The sequence below is a fragment of the Macrobrachium nipponense genome, chromosome 49 (assembly GCF_015104395.2).
Source record: "Macrobrachium nipponense isolate FS-2020 chromosome 49, ASM1510439v2, whole genome shotgun sequence".
In the NCBI taxonomy this organism is placed as follows: Eukaryota; Metazoa; Arthropoda; class Malacostraca; order Decapoda; family Palaemonidae; genus Macrobrachium; species Macrobrachium nipponense.
Window position 1 is genome coordinate 11136206 of NC_087224.1, and position 18306 is coordinate 11154511.

General features: G+C 38.3%; 1 protein-coding gene across 1 annotated transcript in view; it reads right to left on the bottom strand.

The window, feature by feature from the left end:
* Positions 1 to 2202: 2202 nt before the first annotated feature.
* LOC135205203 (sucrase-isomaltase, intestinal-like) overlaps positions 2203 to 18306 on the bottom strand; it is a 65288-nt gene continuing 49184 nt past the window's right edge. The window contains 20 exon segments of the mRNA XM_064235565.1: positions 2203 to 2561; positions 3300 to 3432; positions 4530 to 4678; positions 5216 to 5377; positions 5658 to 5787; positions 6610 to 6733; positions 7200 to 7336; positions 8274 to 8375; positions 9020 to 9180; positions 9889 to 10055; positions 10058 to 10118; positions 11068 to 11199; positions 11624 to 11749; positions 12130 to 12254; positions 12399 to 12498; positions 13665 to 13836; positions 14512 to 14663; positions 14979 to 15083; positions 16666 to 16808; positions 17324 to 17448. Of these exon segments, the coding sequence (XP_064091635.1) occupies positions 2340 to 2561; positions 3300 to 3432; positions 4530 to 4678; positions 5216 to 5377; positions 5658 to 5787; positions 6610 to 6733; positions 7200 to 7336; positions 8274 to 8375; positions 9020 to 9180; positions 9889 to 10055; positions 10058 to 10118; positions 11068 to 11199; positions 11624 to 11749; positions 12130 to 12254; positions 12399 to 12498; positions 13665 to 13836; positions 14512 to 14663; positions 14979 to 15083; positions 16666 to 16808; positions 17324 to 17448 (2728 nt within the window). The 3' untranslated portion in view covers positions 2203 to 2339.

Below are 18306 nucleotides of genomic sequence, written 5' to 3' on the forward strand. Positions count from 1 at the left end.
ACACTTCCACAGAATATTATTGTGCTGGATATACCATCGTAGAGGGGTCATTAGATGTAACTATATGCGTGTATATATATATATATAGATATATATATATATATATATATATATATATATATATATATATAATTAAGTAGCTCCTTGACGATGTCTGAATAAAGACGAAAGCGCTTGGATTCCTGACTATCATTTCCCGTGGTATTCGCTTATTTATGAAGTCACGTGCATCTACTGTGATTTTTTAAGCATATATATATATATATATATATATATATATATATATATATATATATATATACAGCAGGGTCCACAAAACACATCAAATAGGCCAACGTTTATTCACATGATACGTTTCGCACATGTTCTATGTGCATCTTCAGTCTGTAAAAATAACATAAGAATTGTTAAAATTTACAAAAAATATTTTAAAAATAAAGTTAAGAAAGAAAAAAATATTGTTACTTATAAAAATTAATATAACTTAAAAGGATTACAGTAAAAAAGACCCAGTTCTCACCAAACCACTCAAAGGAGAAGGAGAAGAACGAATGACCAAGATTTCACACCAACCTACGACCTCAGTTATGCTAGATAAAGAGGAGAAGCGGAAACGTTAGAGTTCAAAGAAGGAACAAGCCGTTTGATGTATAAGGACTCAAAAGCATGGTTTTTTATATTGGAAAATTCTGGTTTACTCAGTTTCTGGCCCGTTCTAAAACTGTATCCCATATGGCTACAATATCTCATCTGCAGCAACCTCCGGCAAGATCCAACATAAATACCGGGACATCCTGGGCACTTGAATTTATAAATAATGTTAGATCTCATGATGGTCTGCAGTTTATCCTTGTAGTTAAAGAATACGCCAATCTTGAGTGGATTGATTGGAATCAATTGAATCTTAAGGCATCCAAATTCTTGTTCAATTATTTGTTTAAGGTTCGTTGAAAACTTGCTGTCCGAAATAAACGGGATTGTGGCAAATATATTTTTCTTTGGGACATTATAAGAGGGTGTCGGATTAGAGAAGTGTTGTGACAGTAGTCTGTTAATTACGTTAAAAACCAAATTTTTAGGATATGAATTCTGTGAGAAAAAATTGACTAAAAACAAAATCTCATTATGAAACAGAGACCAACTCGAAGAATATCGAAGGGCCCTATAAACTAAAGTATAAATGGAGTTTAATTTAAAATTCTTAAAACATGAACTATATATATATATATATATATATATATATATATATAATATATATATATATATACTATAATGTATATATATATATATATATATAGTATATAATATTCCATCACATATCCACAGGTGAAAAATAAGAGACAGGGTGTTTATTTTTCATCTGTGGATATGTGTGATAAATGAATCACGTGCTAAAGTGATTATTATAATCATATATATATATATATATATATATATATATATATATATATATATATATATATATATATATATATATATATATATATATATCCGGTATCAAGTCGGAAAGGCGAAGCTACTTTTCCCGATAGTAATAATAATTTAATAGTACGGCTGACGCCACTGGGTATTCCCCCCGCACAGCATGACTGTCGAAGTATTATTACATTTACCTCCATCGAGGCCGACGGGAAATTTTTACGTAATTCTCAACGGAATTTTCCTACTGATGAAAGAACTTATTTCACAGGGGAGCCAATGGGATACGAAACCCAGTAGTAGCCTTTTGTACCCCAGGCCAGAGGAAGGAGACGGGGATATAAGAGAACGGGAAAGGTTGTGGTCTGACTCCTGGGGGAAGCTGTAGACTTATACGATTGAGGAGAGGAAGGCTATGAAAGGCGCTTGGGGAAAACATAAGCTGGAAGCGAGCTCTGAAGGAAAACCGTAGGGAAGGTAGGAAAGAAATGCATCCTTTTGCCTCGTAGCACCCGTCAGACCATCTCTTCCCACATCTACTCTGTGGAAATTACCACTCATTGGTTTATGATAGAAAAAATCAGCAGGTATTGACCACTTTTACTGTGGAAATTATTACTCATTTGTCTATGATGGAAAAAAATCAGCAGGACTTGATCACATTTACTCTTTGGAAATTATTACTCATTTGTCTATGATGGAAAAAAATCAGCAGGAATTAACCACATTTACTCTTTGGAAATTATCCCTCATTTGTGTATAATGAAAAAAAAATCAACAGGAATTTTTCTAACTTTATTAAGCACCTTCACGACATAAATAACGTAAACAAACAAAAACCCAAGTCTGACTTTCCATGAGGCTCACCAAGGAAAACCCAACCAATCCGCAGCAGCAAATTGGTATCTAATAACCGGTATTTAATGTGTGATCGTGAGCACGAATTCCTGGCCCAACGGAATGACCACGGTCACTTCCAGGACGCTGACGTCCGCGTCGTACTTCCAGTCGCTGGAAGCGATGCTCGTGCCGTTGATGCTGATGTCTGTCGGGTCGCTCGGGTACCCGTAGAAGGAGACCATCTCCAGGTTGAGGCCCTTGACGGCCTCGTGCCCGTGCATGATTTGGGTGGAGAGCTGGTTCTGTTGGGAGGGCACGAAGTTAGTGTCTTTCCTTCTCCTGTGTGAGTTTTCGGTTTGTGTGGCGCTCTCTCCGTAAGAGCCAGTTCATGTGGATGTGTTTTTATTTAGAAATAACTTTATTATTGTTATTATATTGGTAAGATTCGACGAACAATCGTGTTCCAGTTTTTTATAGGAGGGAAAGATCCAATAAAGTAATCTGGTGTTTCTGTATTTTTCTTGTTGTCTGCTTCATATTTAGGAAAACAAATTACCCTTAATGGACCTTTTGCTCCTGTTATGATTATTATTGATGACAAATTCAAAATCACCACTACTTTGTCTTTAGAGAAGTATTGTTCTGTACTGAAGAGCGTATTATTAGCATTTGAAAACACATTCCCCCTGATGAACTGTCATCTGCTTTCAAGATTAATAAAAAATGAAGTGTAGATGAAAGATATATAGAGGTACACAACCCTTTGATAGTCATCATTCTCCACTAAAGGAGAGAATAAGACAATTTTAAATAACAGGGAGCATTCAGTGATGACTCTCCAGAGAATATTCAGTAATAAGTTTCCAAAACATCACCAGTATTCTGCACCAGATAATAAATGAAAACGGAGAATAAACAATAACAGTAAATAGTGAAAACTGAAATAATAGTGATCTGTGATACAGGACTAAAAGATTGGGAAACAAATAAAAACAGAATAAAGAAGCATTAAAAAGAGAGGCTTTATAAGGGTTCTTTACCGCTTCAAAGGTGAGGAAGTTCATGTAGGCTTCAGACATGATATGCTCTTCCTCTCCGTCGTCCCAGAAGATCTCACCTTCGGCGTCCCCTTGGGCATCGAGTGCAATTGTCAGTCCGAATGGGTTCATACGACTTGAAAGTAAATAAGGAGAAGAAGAAAAAGAGTGGTTTACTTTTCTGAGTTCCTTGTCGCGACTTGAAAGAAGTGGAAGGGTTTGTTTACTTTTCTGAGTTACTTGTCACGACTTGAAGGGTTCATTTACTTTTCTGAGTTCCTTGTCACGACTTGAAAGAAGTGGAAGGGTTCGTTTACTTTTCTGAGTTCCTTGTCGCGACTTGAAAGAAGAAGACTAGTTCGTTTACTTTTCTGAGTGGGATGGGACAGCTAGGAAGAGGAGGATTGATTTATATCCTTGAGTTAAACGACCCAACTAGAAAGACGAGGAAGTGTTTGTTTACTTTTCTCAGTTTGTTGACACTACTAAGCAGAGGAGGATTGCTTTATTCCCCTTACTTAGCTGCCCTAATTCGAAAGAAGACGAAGGGTTTGTTTACTTCTCTGGGTGGGATGACACAACTAGGAAGAGGAGGACTGATTCATATCCCTGAGTTAGATGATTCAACTTGAGAGAAGAGGAAGAATTTGTTTAGTTTCCTTGGTGGGATGACATTACTAAGGAAGAGGAAGATTGCTTTATATCCGGGAGTTAGCTGACCCAACTCGAAAAAAGCAGAAAGTTTAATTTACCCTTCCGAGATCCTTGGTGAAACATGACAATTTAAAATTTCCTTTCAGATATTAACATGACTTGGAAGAATATTTATTTGAACAGCTTATTTATGTTTTGGGAATAATGATATGGCTTATCAGAGGTAGGAAAAATTGTTAACAGAGCTGGAAAGAAGTGAGACTAACTCTGTCAGAATACTTTTTCATTTCACTGAGTTGTTTGTAGGAAGAATGTTTTACTGAAAACCATACTATCTATTTTACATTGCAAACCCAGGGCAACACCTGATGGATCAATACATTTTTAAAATTGTTTTTCCTTAAGAGGTTATTAGACCCTCCATTCATGAATACTGCAGCTCTCAAAAGGACAGAATAAGGTACTTGTTGTTCTCGTATTAATCCAAATTCTTTTTTTCAAATATGGCAGTATCCCTCATAACCCAATTATTCCATGAACTGAACTAAAATGGCACGATATTTCGCTGACAAGGCTCACCTCTCACGAGTAGTCACTGCGGGTTCCTGCCAAGGCATAATAGATCCACCCCTGATATACAGAGGGATGACTTCTAGCGGAGCATCGACGGTGTGAGTCACTGGGCCAGTAGCCGCTAGAGCACCAGATTTCAGATCATACCACAAATCCTGAAATGGGGAAATGAAAACATCTATATTTAAAGGACTTATAACAGATGTGAAGAGTCTAGCATGGTGAGCCATTGGTCATAATGAGTCTTGAGAGACCAACATAGTAAGTCTGATGTTTTGAAGGTTTAGAGTAATTTGCGCTTTATTGTAGAACATTAATAACTGCTTTGTTCAAATGCTAAAGTACAATGTAAGATTTCCTAATAAATTTCCTAACATCTGACTTCCCTCTGACATTTAAATAAAAATTAGATTAGACAACGATTGCAGGGACGCCTTCTTTCTAAAGGACCTAAAGGTTATTTCTGTCAGCTTTGTAGCTGATCTGGCAGGCAACCAAACACATGTTAGCTTAAATAGGTTAGGAAAATGAAGTGAAATGTTAAGTTACGTTTACCCAGAGAGAAAGTAAGTCACCATCCTTAAAGTACAAAAGTTGTAGGAACCGGGAGAACAAGATTCTGGAAGAGAATCCACAGATGTCGGAAAACTCATCTCATATTTTTTCTATAAGAAATACTTGAGATTACCAACCTCAGGGAAATAGACATCCCTAGATTTAATTCCTTCCTCTAGGACTGGAGCAATCATGAGCATGTCACCCCACATGAACTGGTCATCGACATCTCGGCCAGCAAGGTCGGTTGGAAAAACGTTCAGAAGTGGACGTACTACTGAATGCCCATGCATATGTGCCTGTATGAAATGTGTAGCACACATGCATGATCAGACATTTGTTGTTCATTTCATACATATTTATAACAATCCAGTATGTCAGACATATACATGATTACTGTACGTATACAATACAAGAATATGTGTGAGTAACAAATGTGCACGTACTGAGGGCCTACTGCATACATATATTTACATTTTACAGTATTTCCATACTTTATGAGAATTTTGATTAATTAACCATTTTGTTTTGCAGTTATGGCATCCTAAAACTCCGTACAAAATATGCCATCATACTCACTCTGTGGAAAAGAGCGTACAGATAAGGCAGGTACTTGTATCTAAGGAGCAAAGTTTCACGCGAGATTTCGGCAACCTGTGGCCAGGCGGCTGGGTCCTGAGCTGCAGCTCCCCGCACGTTGTGGTTCCGGCTGAGACATAAGGTAAGAATATATATATACATAACTTGAAAAAAGAAATAGATATGTTCACTTTCTTATACTGTGTTGTGATATGGAAGAAAGTGTGTTTAAAGAATGTTTATTGGTTTCCTTGAGAATGCTCACATGGCTTGTCAGATGAAACAAGCTGATGCCAAATATCTTTTGGTGATTTTTAGTTAGCAATAGGCCTTATTGCTTAGAGACTGCAATTTACTAAGACTCTGCCGCTCGGTAAGACAGTGATGATGGATGAGGTAAAAAATCTGACTTAGTGAGATGTGATGGGGAAAAAGAATCCTATTCAAAGGATTTTATTGTTGAAATTATATCTGTCATGTTTCAGGAAAAAGGACAGCTCAATATTCACCTAGTTAGGTAAAAGTCCCCCAGATTTTTTCTGTCTGACTGACCAGAAATATGAAGAGGCTCCAAGATATATTCCTCTAACCTAAATGGATACAGAGCTCAAAGCCAGTACTTCCCTCACTTTAGCGGATAATTGTTGAAATGCCTCAAGGATCTATCCTTCCACTTAAATGGGTACAAGGCTCTTAGCTGATACTTCAACAAATGGATAATTGATGAAAGACTCTTAAGTTATTATTTGTATTTCCTTCACCTAAACAACTAATTGGCAAGAGGCCCCAAGCTGTTGTTTCCCTTGGTTGAAAGGCTACAGGCTCTGTATTGATAGTTCCTTCACCTAAACTGAATATTGATAAAAGGATCCGAGCTGTTATTCCCCCTTAGTTAAATAGGTAAAATGTCTCCCAGATAATGAACACCTCAAGTACCAAGCAAAAGACTCACCTGAATGGATAGAAAGATCCCAGCTCCATCCACCGAGCACACATCTCCATGCTAGGCTCATTGTAGAAGCCACAGATATCGGCTCCAACCATCGGGATTCCGAACATGTTGAATTCAAGCATTCCTGGTGGGAAATGTTAATATTATGTGGGACTGTTACTATAGAAAAATAAGGGAGATATTGGATCTTTATTAGATAGTGACCCCCTATGGTTTTAACCTGGTATGTATCCACCTTTGGGGCGTGTTTAGAACAAGCCCGTTGGTGACGACAGTAAAAACGTAAACAAAAGACTGTAAATATCATGAAGATATAAGACCCCAATAAATATTAGCCCTAGATAACTCACTGTCTAGGAAAGATCTGAGATACTTTCTGAAGGGAATTTGCCTCCAGGCAATGTAGACCCCAATAAATATTAGCCCTAGATAACTCACTGTCTAGGAAAGATCTGAGATACTTTCTGAAGGGAATTTGCCTCCAGGCAATGTAGACTTGCCAGGCCTATAGCAATTATGTGTTGACAAAGAGTAAATTTCACTTGAAATAACAAATGACAGGTATTAGAAAAGGTTCTTAGACTACTCACCAATAACTGACATATGCATCTGGGCCCATTCAGCCGAATTGTCACCAAGCCAGTGGAAAGCATATTGGCCTGATCCAGGGAAAGTTGACCTCGACAAGATGAATGGACGTTTTTTGGGGAACAACGCTTCCAGAGCACTGAAGTGGTGGAGAATAAGAAGCAAGTTAAACTGATCGTGCAGTGGGAGATATGAAGGTTTAAGATAGAAAATGTTCCCGTTTTATCAAGACTCCAAGAAACAGATTAATATTCTGAAGACTGCGACCAAAGTTTGTGCATTGGAAAGGAAGATGAAAGCCGCTTGGATCCACTCGCCTTGCTGGACTCAAGGCACGTTCTATCTTAGGAGATAGACAGGCAGAGAATGAAGGGTGGGTGCAAAAAGAGTTAAAAATAGAGGAGCAGAGCCATCGTTTGTCTTTGGTTCATTGTCTTCTCAAACTATAAATCATACAGCTTTCACAAACTTTAGGTAAACTCAATTTTCTCCCTTCTCCATAAGTAGCTATCATTACTGGATTCTGATTTTCATTTAATCACTAAAAATTTCATTAAGATAGTTTAATAGATTGGTATCACAGCAGTAATGTTGATTAAAAAAGATCAAAGACAGTAGCAGAAAGAAACTATTTGCCCGTCATTGTGTCACATGTGTTCTCAACTTATCAATTTTTGTATAATTATTATTATTCCAGTAGATGAAATCTATTCACATGGAACAAACACACCAAAGGGAAATTCAAACTTCCAAAGAATGTGGGTTTCAACCTCCCACCGCTAAGGACCCCCAAACACTGCAGCAGTAATTGATCATGACACAGAGCCAGTGATTTTTCATCGCCCTGGCATGACCTGACTCGGTTTCAGTGTTTCGGGAAATTAAGTTTAAATGTGCTATTTTGTTTTTCATGAATGCACCTGCTTTCACCAGAAACTGCAACTTGGCAATACTTACTTGAAAGTAGCTTCAGCTAACTCAGTTTCAGTGTTTCAGGGAATTAAGTTTAAATGTGCTATTCAGTTGTTCATGAATGCACCTGCTTTCACCAGAAACTGCAACTTGGCAATACTTACTTGAAAGTAGCTTCACTTTCGCTCCAACCATACAGACTGTGAACATCGTAGTGAAGATAAGCCCCATCAGACTGATTGGCTGACATGCAGAGGGAATGATCGCTGTTGGGCAAAATCATGGGTCAGTAAAAGAATCTCTTCAATCAAAAACATCTGAAAACAATAAGATATGTCAAATAGATAACCTCTTATGCTTTCTGCGTAGTCTAAACATTCTCTTTTGTAAGTGGAGATTTTGTTTTATGCATTTTTTTGTAATGATGTGATTAGAACAAAAAGTTAGTTTTAGAGATACATATACGTATATATATCTCTATCTACTGTATATTCATACATACATGCATATATATATCACACACACACACACACACACACACACATATAATATATATATATATCTATATATATATATATTATATTATATATATATATATATATCATATATATACATATACATATATATATATATAATATATATATATATATATATATATGAGAGGAGAGAGAGAGAGAGAGAGAGAGAGAGAGAGAGAGAGAGAGCTGTGAGTATGTCTTTCTGAACACTTACTACATGTGTGCCTGAATATATAAACACATGCTTGCTTGCCAATTCAAGCCTGCAAGTCATTTATTGGCTGATATCCACTAAGAAGTATTGTAGCTCAGGAAATATTAACTTTTAACAGCCTTTCCAAGCTGCTAATTCCCCAGCCATATCACACCAAGGTAAACTGACAGAGCCTCACCTGATTCTCTTGCTGTCGCTGTCTCCAACCCGGACCATCATAGTCGGATAGGGAGGCGAATCCAAGTGATTATCAGGACAGGTAAGTTCCCCCTCGCCCATGTTGGTGTTGAAGCTGGCTGGTTCGTTCATGTCGATCCAGATGCCGTCGTATTCCAGGACCTTTTTAAATATATATATTTTTGAGGGTGGCACAAGAGGTTTTATTTACGATGCGTTCGGAGGACGTATATAACACCAAATAAATAAATGAAATTTCTCATTTTTGCTTGACCACCAGTTCTCTCTCTCTCTCTCTCTCTCTCTCTCTCTCTCTCTCTCTCTCTCTCTCGTCGTAATTGATATTAAAAGACTGTCGACTTTTCCACCGAAATTCATTTAACTTTTATTTATAATTCTAATTTCCTTTGGCTCCTAACCTTCCCTCACTTTTGTCTAATCTTTAAAATTCCATGAAGCTTTGGATTTTCTGTTTTTTTCTCAAAATATAGTTTAATGTTAATGATAATAAATAATATACATAAACAGCAACATTGCCTTTTGAATTCAATTTTAATAATTATAAAGTATGAACTACATAATAACATTAACCCCCTACAGTGCACCACTAGTTAGGGTTCTTTGCATCGTCTCTTCGGCCCCTAGCTGCAATCCTTTCGTCCCTTCTACTTTACCTCCTTTCATAATCTCTCTCTTCCATCTGACTTTCCACCCTCTCCTAACACTTGATTCATAGTGCAACTGCTTTGAGGTTTTCCTCCCGATAACCTTTCAAAGCTTTTACTGTCAATTTCCGTTTCAGCGCTGAGTGACCCCATAATGGCCCTTGGTCTAGATTCTATATTCAGTCCAATGACAACAACAACTCACGTCGTGGAAAAGGTGCAGTTCGTTCTGCCACCAGTCGTGGGTTTCCGGCTTCAGGAAATCAGGGAAGACTGTTTTGTTTTCTGGCCACACTCTGCCCACCATGTAGTCGAGGCAGCAGGGCATCTGGTCCGGGGGCACGTATTTCTCGTCCATCCACTTGATGAAACGTCCAGTTCCTTGCCTCTGCCTGCTGTAGGGTAGTCTTCGAATTCGTTGGCAATGGCTGGGTCCTGGGAGGGTGAGAGGGGTTGTTCATTTTAGTCTTTGGTCCTTTTGCAGTTGGTAGATTCAAGGGTATTTGCGAAGTGATGTACTGTCATTCACCATAGCATAAGGCTAAGTACATAAGCTTGCTTAGCAAGATTGCGAAGAGTAGAATGTTCCATTGGGAGAAGTAAACATAAAGAACAGAACTGAATTTAAACACTTAAGAAATGACAGTAAATAATTTTCAGACAGTTAACGGTAAAGTTGAAAATATTTTAATTATCTATGAAATCAGAGTGGATCTTGTTTGTCCTTCGCCGGGTGACGGTAGGGGAGACATGACAGCCACCCACCCCCTGCAAACTGGTTTGTCCATCCCGGGTGGTGGCTGGTTAGGTAGGGGGATGGGAGGTTAAGGGAGAGATCCACCCTCCTACTGGAAAGCTGTTTGGGGCACGCAAACAAGCTTGTTGTAAATAATTTACATACAATTAAGTAATACATGAAAAAAAGTCTAAATTTACAGATTAGGAAATAAAACAGTGCTTGGCTATCCCCTCAAACAAAGGGACTCAAACCCAAAACTATAAACAACCCACAGTGCCAAAACTGGGTATGTCTGCCCCTAAGTGCACCCACCTTGATGCTGTGGGCATTACTTGAGGTTCTTTGCAGCGTCCCTTTGGCCCCTAGCTGCAACTCCTTTCATTCCTTTTACTGTACTACCCCCTTTCACAATCTCTTCCTTCCACAATGGCCTCATCGTGCAACTGCGAAGTGTTCCTCCTGTTGCACCTTTGTAACCTTATATTCTCAATTTTCCCTTCAGATCATCGTAATTCATCTAAGCGTCTAACCACTTCAGCTTCCTTTGTCCAGGCTTCACTGATGAATAACAGAAAGTGCCCTGGTGCTCGGCTAGCCTCAATTTCATAATTCAATTAATCAATCAACATACTGAAAAATATTTACCACAATGAGAGTGACTCTCAAGTTGTCTGCGTGGAGCTCGTGAATCAGCTCTGGGAGGTCAGCCCAATTTTCGCGGTCCAAAGTGAAGTCCCTCTGGCCGTTCATGTAGTCACTGTCAAAATACTGGACGTCCTGGAATGGGAATATGAAGAATTTATATCTATACAGATAGGTAATCTCAAACAGAATACCTCTTTAGCTTTATAGAGCAAAAATACTTTGTCTAAACTGGGCTAAGTAACTTAAGCAGAGGCATAAGTCAGGTAGTCTCATATAGAGTTCCTCTTTTATTCAACTTTACAGAGTAAAAATATGTCTTCTAAACTAGGGTAAGTGACTTATTTAGGGGCATAAGTCATCTAGTCTTAAAATTCTTTCCTGATCTTTGCTGTTGTCCCCTGAATACAGGTGTATCAGATTATCAGTAACCTTATCCTATGACTTATTTCTGCCTTTACAGGCTGCCCACATCGGAGCCCCTCCGGTTTTAGTCTATTGACTATGCCCATAATGGTTTTCAGCTGAAGATTTGAAGAAAGTAAGAAAGAAAGCTAACCTGTGGAATCCCACTGGCTCTCATCCTTTCTCTGGTCTCCCTGACTTCACTGGTTGAGTTGACTCCCCATCTAGATAGCTGGAAGCCAAGAGCCCAGTAAGGGGGGAAGGCTGGATTGCCAATCATCTGGAGAAGAGGTGAGATACATTACTATCTTATCAAGAATAAATCAGTCCAATTTCTACACGTCAGACTTGACAAAAACATAAATGCATTGGTTCATTTCTCGTCCAAGTCACTGCAGATAGCAAGTACAATGAAATAGATATTTTCACACAGCTTTCCTACTAGTGTAAGAAGTTTCCTATAGGCATTAACTAGTAATCAAGAAAAAATTACATGTTTAGGTATCTTTCCAAACAATAAATACAGATTCTCCAACAAAAACAAGGCTCTTCAAGAAAAAATTAAAACATTTCCACGTCTCATTTCTTTCACCAGTACCTGTAACTTTCAAGGGTTACTGAGCAAATCGAATAAATGCAATACATTCCAGGACAACTCACATTTGCATACTGGACATTCAGGTCCTCTGGATATGGACCTAAGAAGACGTGGAGGTCGATAATACCACCGATTGTCCTCATGGTCAGGGCTGGAGTTCCGTCGTCCAGGTGGAAGGTGGAATATTCTGTCAGGGAGTTAAGAGCTGGTGAGTATTATGTGCTTGTGAAAGAGGAAGTCTCTCTCTCTCTCTCTCTCTCTCTCTCTCTCTCTCTCTCTCTCTCTCTCTCTCTCTCTCTCTCTCTCTCTCTCTCTCTGAGTCTGGACTTACCCATGGCATTAGAGTTGAAGAGAAGAACCGAATGCGAATTCCCTGCGTCGTCTTCCATGACCATGTAGTAAGGATGGTGCCCATATTCGTTCATTCCCTCCTATGAACAGAAAGGGAAATGTAGATTAGGAGTTATCAAATAATTGTTTGCCAGTGGAGTAAAGTGCTTCTTTGTAAGAAAATGTAAAAACTGAAGTTAGAAAAGAATGTGATTTGATGATAGAGAACGTCATGATAAAGAGTAACATGTTGCAGGAAGATGTCAGATAAGTATATTATTTATTGACTTTTAAAAGCAAAAAAGAAATGTTCCATTGTTTTAAAATGTAAGACTTGATGTCGACAAGGAACAATTGTCTTTAAAATGTTTTACTGAAATTTTATTCCTTGAAGAACAAATAGAGAAATATCTTCTCTTCCACTAGGTAGAGGAGAGAACTTTCAAAACTAAACAAGTCAGTAATAGTGTACTTTCGTGACCACTTTACTTTTGTGCTATCGTTGAGAAACGGCTCAGAAAGCAGTGTCAGTCTGACCCTAGCCAATCCGTCTTACATCCGACAAGCTCAAGAAAATCACGTTATTGTAAGAAATCTACTTCCCGTATTCTTCATTTTCGTAGACATAACTAACTCTGGTAAGAATCGATTAACTTGGACTTGATAAAGACTACCTTTACCTAGCTGGGAGGACTAGCTACTTACAGCTCTATTCTAGCCCAGGGGACTAGAACCGATTAATTGGGACTTGGTAGGGCCTACCTTTGCTTAGCTGGGCAGACTAGCTACCTTACAGCTCCATAAGGCTCCATTCTGGCCCAGGGGACTAGAACCGATTAATTGGGACTTGGTAGGGCCTACCTTTGCTTAGCTGGGAGGACTAGCTACCTTACAGCTAGGCTCCATTCTGGCCCAGGGGACTACAAAGGGGAGTCTCTGTCTCTCTGTACAGAGGTGACTTTAGACTGAATGGGAAAGTTGTGCCATTGTCAGTGAAGCCCTAACTACTCTAGTGTAAGTACTAGAATGAAGCTCATTTAGAATTGTCAGTAGTTCCTGTACTTGCCTGTAAATTAGAACAGGCAAAACGGTCTTCATCAACAAAGCTAAATATCTAACTAATGCCAATTAAGTTTTTCATGTCCCTGTAAATTCAAAAGTAGGAAAGTCTCCATTACTAAAACAAATACACTACCAGTCATCTTCTGCATTTCCCTGTGAATTTCCAAAGGCTTGAAGTTCCTCATCAACAAAACCTTTAACTTACCGTTTTGATCATTTGGTCCCTTGCGAAGATTGGGAAGGTCGTCCTAGGTTCGAAAACGTGTCTGAAGGAGAGGTGGGTGTTCTCGCCCAAGCCGTAGAGATAAGTGGAGGCCAGAGATGTTGTGAACTGCAGGAACTGGTTTTCATAGGTCAAGGGGCCAATGGTGTGGAACCTTGAGGAAGTTTAATCTAGTTTACTGACAGGTAAACAAGAAACGTAGGTAAAGTCCTCCTGGTTATTTGAATCCAGTTTAAAAGGAAGCTGCTGGGTCTGTGAGACAGAACCTTAAAACAGAGAGAATCTGACAGTATTATCCCAGATTTTGAACGAATTTTCTTTTGACAGAATTCAGTGCTTCATCAGGAAGATTCATATCTGAATACCACATGCCCCAATACAATTAACTTATTTGATAGGTTTCTGAGTCTATCTCATCTTCCTCTCAAGACATAAATTCCAGACAAACTCTAGACAGTAATTCTAATTAGAATTACTTTGGACATTACTTTTAAGTGCTGCTTAACTCTGACAGACTTTTGACAACGCCTAAAGTTTTAGGGCTACTACTTCCAATCAAATTTTACTTTTAACTACTTCAACCATTAGGATGTAACTTTGAACATTAGTGTTTCTAATAAAAGCTACTATCGAATGCTATGTCTGTCAATAGAATCAAAACGTTATCTCTGCTTTCGGTACAATATAACTCTGAACACTACTTCCTCTACTGAAACTGAACTTTGATCGGTATATATCATCATAAACTACCTTGAACACTACTTCCAATAAAATATTAACTTAGAACCTTGTTTCTTCCAACGCAGCTGACCGCTAACTCTATACTTACAGAACATTGTCGTTGGCGGCCCTCTTAACGGTCAAGTCCAGGGGCTGCCCATCTCCGCTGACCTCTACTGTGTAGAGCTGGTCAAGGTCAGGCTCTTCTGGCAGACTAAGTGGCACAGGTACTTCGTAGCGATGGGCATCGGCGTCGTAAATCTAATGATAAGCCGTAACGTACCAAAGTGAGTGTTAGTGTATTTGTTATTGTTTTATACACAGATTTAGGCTTTATTTAAGAGAGGAAATTCTCGTTTATGGAAAGTGTACTGCCCATATTTTCTTGAAAGTTGAACAGATTTTTTAAAAATTTACATGGCAATAGTAAAGTAAATAGAAAAAAAATACGTTAATTTGACAAATTATTCACCTTTGATCGAGTGACAAAAAGACAGACATACAGACAGATGGAGACAGAGAGAAGAGTGGAGGGAAAGAAGGAAAAAACAAATAAACCTAAAAAAATAATCCAACCTTGATCTGGAGGTGATGTTGTTCATGATGGATGACTTCGAGGACCAGGTTCGTAATGTCATCCCCAAACATAGTCAGAGCTTCGTCTGCCTTCTTCAGGTTGACCTGCAGATAGAGAAATTGATGGAGACTATAATAATTTCCTTTTTTCTTCTGAAGGTAATGTCGACAGTGCGCTTAACTTGGTGCACTGTAAACATCACTTAAGGGTCTTTGCAGCGTCCCTTCGGCCCCTAGCTGCAACCTCCCTCATTTCTGCAAGGTTCTCATCCCGTTATACCTTTCAAACCTTACTGCAAATGTCCCTTTCAGCTCTGAATAACCTCATAGGTGCCAGCACTTGACCTAAGACCTAAATTCTATACCCTTTTCTATTCTGAAAGTAACGTCTTTTTCTTGGTCTCAGTTGCTACAGCTTTACATCGTCCTGATACATGCCTTTGAAATGACCCTTTTCCCATCCCTGGCATGGCTGAGTCGGCTGAAAAAAAAATGTCTTCAGTAAATCTATCTCCTCTTCTCAGCTGACATAGCTTCACGTAGCTTCATACTGTCCTTATTTGTCCCTGATAAAAGTAAGAGTATCATTTTCTCTTCTTTGTCCCGTTTGCTGAAGCTTCACAGAGTCCACTCTCTGTTTAGAGCGCTTGTATCACTCTGCTGTCTTTATGGCAGTGATGCTACATAATGCTGACATGATTTGACCCTATCTGGGTATATTGTTTTATTTATCGCAGTTGCTTCGGCTTTATATTGCCCTGAGTCATCTCTGTTGTGAAAATTTATATCACATCGCCCTTCGATTCCTTTTTTTTTTTTTTTTTTTTTGTCTTTTCCACAGAAGAGAACGAAAGCATGTTTCCTCCAGTCACCTCTTTAGTTAGGCACGTCAATGACTTAAGCTTGTGTGGGAATTCGTACGAGCGTGTCTAGTTGTATAGAGTTATTTGTTTGCTTCGCTGTCTCTTCAAAGATTCAGATATGGGGGTTTACTTATCTGGGTAATTCGACCTCATGCACGAGATTACTGCCTACTTTATGCCACTGTATAATGGCTATAGTTTCGGTGAGTTAATCTAATTTCATTCATATATCCTTTGTGGCTGAGTGGCTAGATCACTGAAAGATCTATAGCATTATGAGGAAATAATTCATCTTCAAATGTGATCATCCAGCCACTAATGCTTTATTTAGGCTCTCTCTGTAAAACAGAGGAAAATAACCTGTATTTTTTCACCTCGTGAAAATATCTTGTTTACTTTTGAAATGGTTAAGCTCTCCTGACTGCCTTCTCTAAGGGAGATCGCTGGTTAGTTATAAAGGCTTTAAATTCTAACACAAAGATTCGTTACTCAGGATAAGAATGGAAGTTGTAAAAGAAGTCTTACAGTCTCCTACCCAATGCAGCTCCACTTGACAAGAACAGTGAGATCAGTTAATACCACTCATGTTAAAGGTAATGCTTTTGGTGAAAGAAAGGAAAATATTAATTAAAATAAAAAAGGGAATATGGATGAAAGTTTTGTAGCCTCAGACCTTACCGAGAGCCACATTCTTAGGATCAAGACCTTTTGGTTAAGAATATAATGCAGCAACCTTACACTACAAGTAAATGCTTCTAAGGTCACACTGTGTATGGGAACGTGATTTTTTTTTAAATAAAACAATGTAAGGTTCATGATCTTACCTTGAAGCCCCTTCCAGTGTCGACGGGCTCCCCGACAACCAGGTAGCCTCCGCTCTGGTTGTCCGCCATGTGGCACTTTCCGTCTGTCCATTGGCAGGCGCTGTACTTCGCACATTCCTGCTCTGATGCCACATCTTGGCCCTCTGAAAAGTTGGTGGCATTCTTATTTAAAGTGAAGTCAGCTACATCAAGCAGTAATATCAAGAAAGATTGCAAAACTGTACTAGACAAGGGGATTTGCTGTATATATATGGTATATATATATATATATATATATATATATATATATAAGATATATAGTATATATATATGGAAGGATAGCTTTATCCAAAGCAATATAAAGTTAATGTTGTGAAACCTGTCTGCACAGAAACTCATCCTCGAATTATAATTACAAATGTGCTTTTGGCCCTTTATATATATATGTGTGTGTGTATATGTATATATATATATATATATATATATATATATATATATATATATATATATATATATTGAGTGATGTGTAATGTACCTCAGTATAGTCATTAATCATAGAATCCATATTTGCAAAACGATAGTAAGACAGAGAAGAGCGAACAATGAAGAAATAACGCAGACAGTAATAATACAAACAAAAGGCTCTAAATTAAGAAGAAAACTCATCATTTCGTCTCACCTGGGAAAGGACACTCGATGGCTAGCAGTGTCTCCTGGCAGGTAACTGCCAGGAAGCACCAGGTGGCCAGAACGGCCAATGTAGCCACCAGCCCGGAACGACATATTCCTTTGCTAGAGCCAGACAGTGGTCAGTCAGTGACTGATGACTGAAGGTGTCTGTCGTCTTTATAGGGAGTGCATTATCTCGGCCGACTGCAAAATCAACTTGGGAACTGACAGCTGGTGAGACTTCGGGTAATAAAAGTTTTGAATCCGTTGCTAGGTGCAACTTGCTGCAACGTGGATTTTTCCACGGATTCCTGAGGACTCTTCTAGGGTACTACTACTTTTTTCGTAAGCTCCATCTTCGTCAGCCACAGTTCGCCTTCGGTACAATATCCGTATTGCCTTTTCCCAAACTTACAGCACCATTTTGCATTAAATGTCAAGGCAGATTTGCTAGTAGTTCTTCTCCTGTTCCCAGTTCTAGAGCTCATTTTGGTCGCATTTGCCAGGATTTCGTAACCATTCATATTTCAAATACCAGCATTGTCGCTGCATTCTTGTGTTATTTGGTACTGGGTAAGATATGGGTATGTGAGGTCACTTCTCATTGGCTTATGCAACGTTATATATATATATATATATATATATATATATATATATATATATATATATATATATATATATATATATATAGATATATATATATATATATATATATATATATATATATATATATATTATTATATATATATATATAGATAGATAGATAGATAGGAATAGATAGATAGATAGATAGATATTTTTGTGTGTTTTTACGTGCGGTTCAACATTAATTTACAACAGTAAGGAACAAAGACACACAAAAGACACAACTAAACGCCAACATTATTACTCAGAAACTTACTTCGAGTCTGATAAAACTAATTATTATAGATTAAAATGGTTCAAGGAATGATCGTATCAAAGACTGAATTGTTTTAGAAATGTAACGGTAGT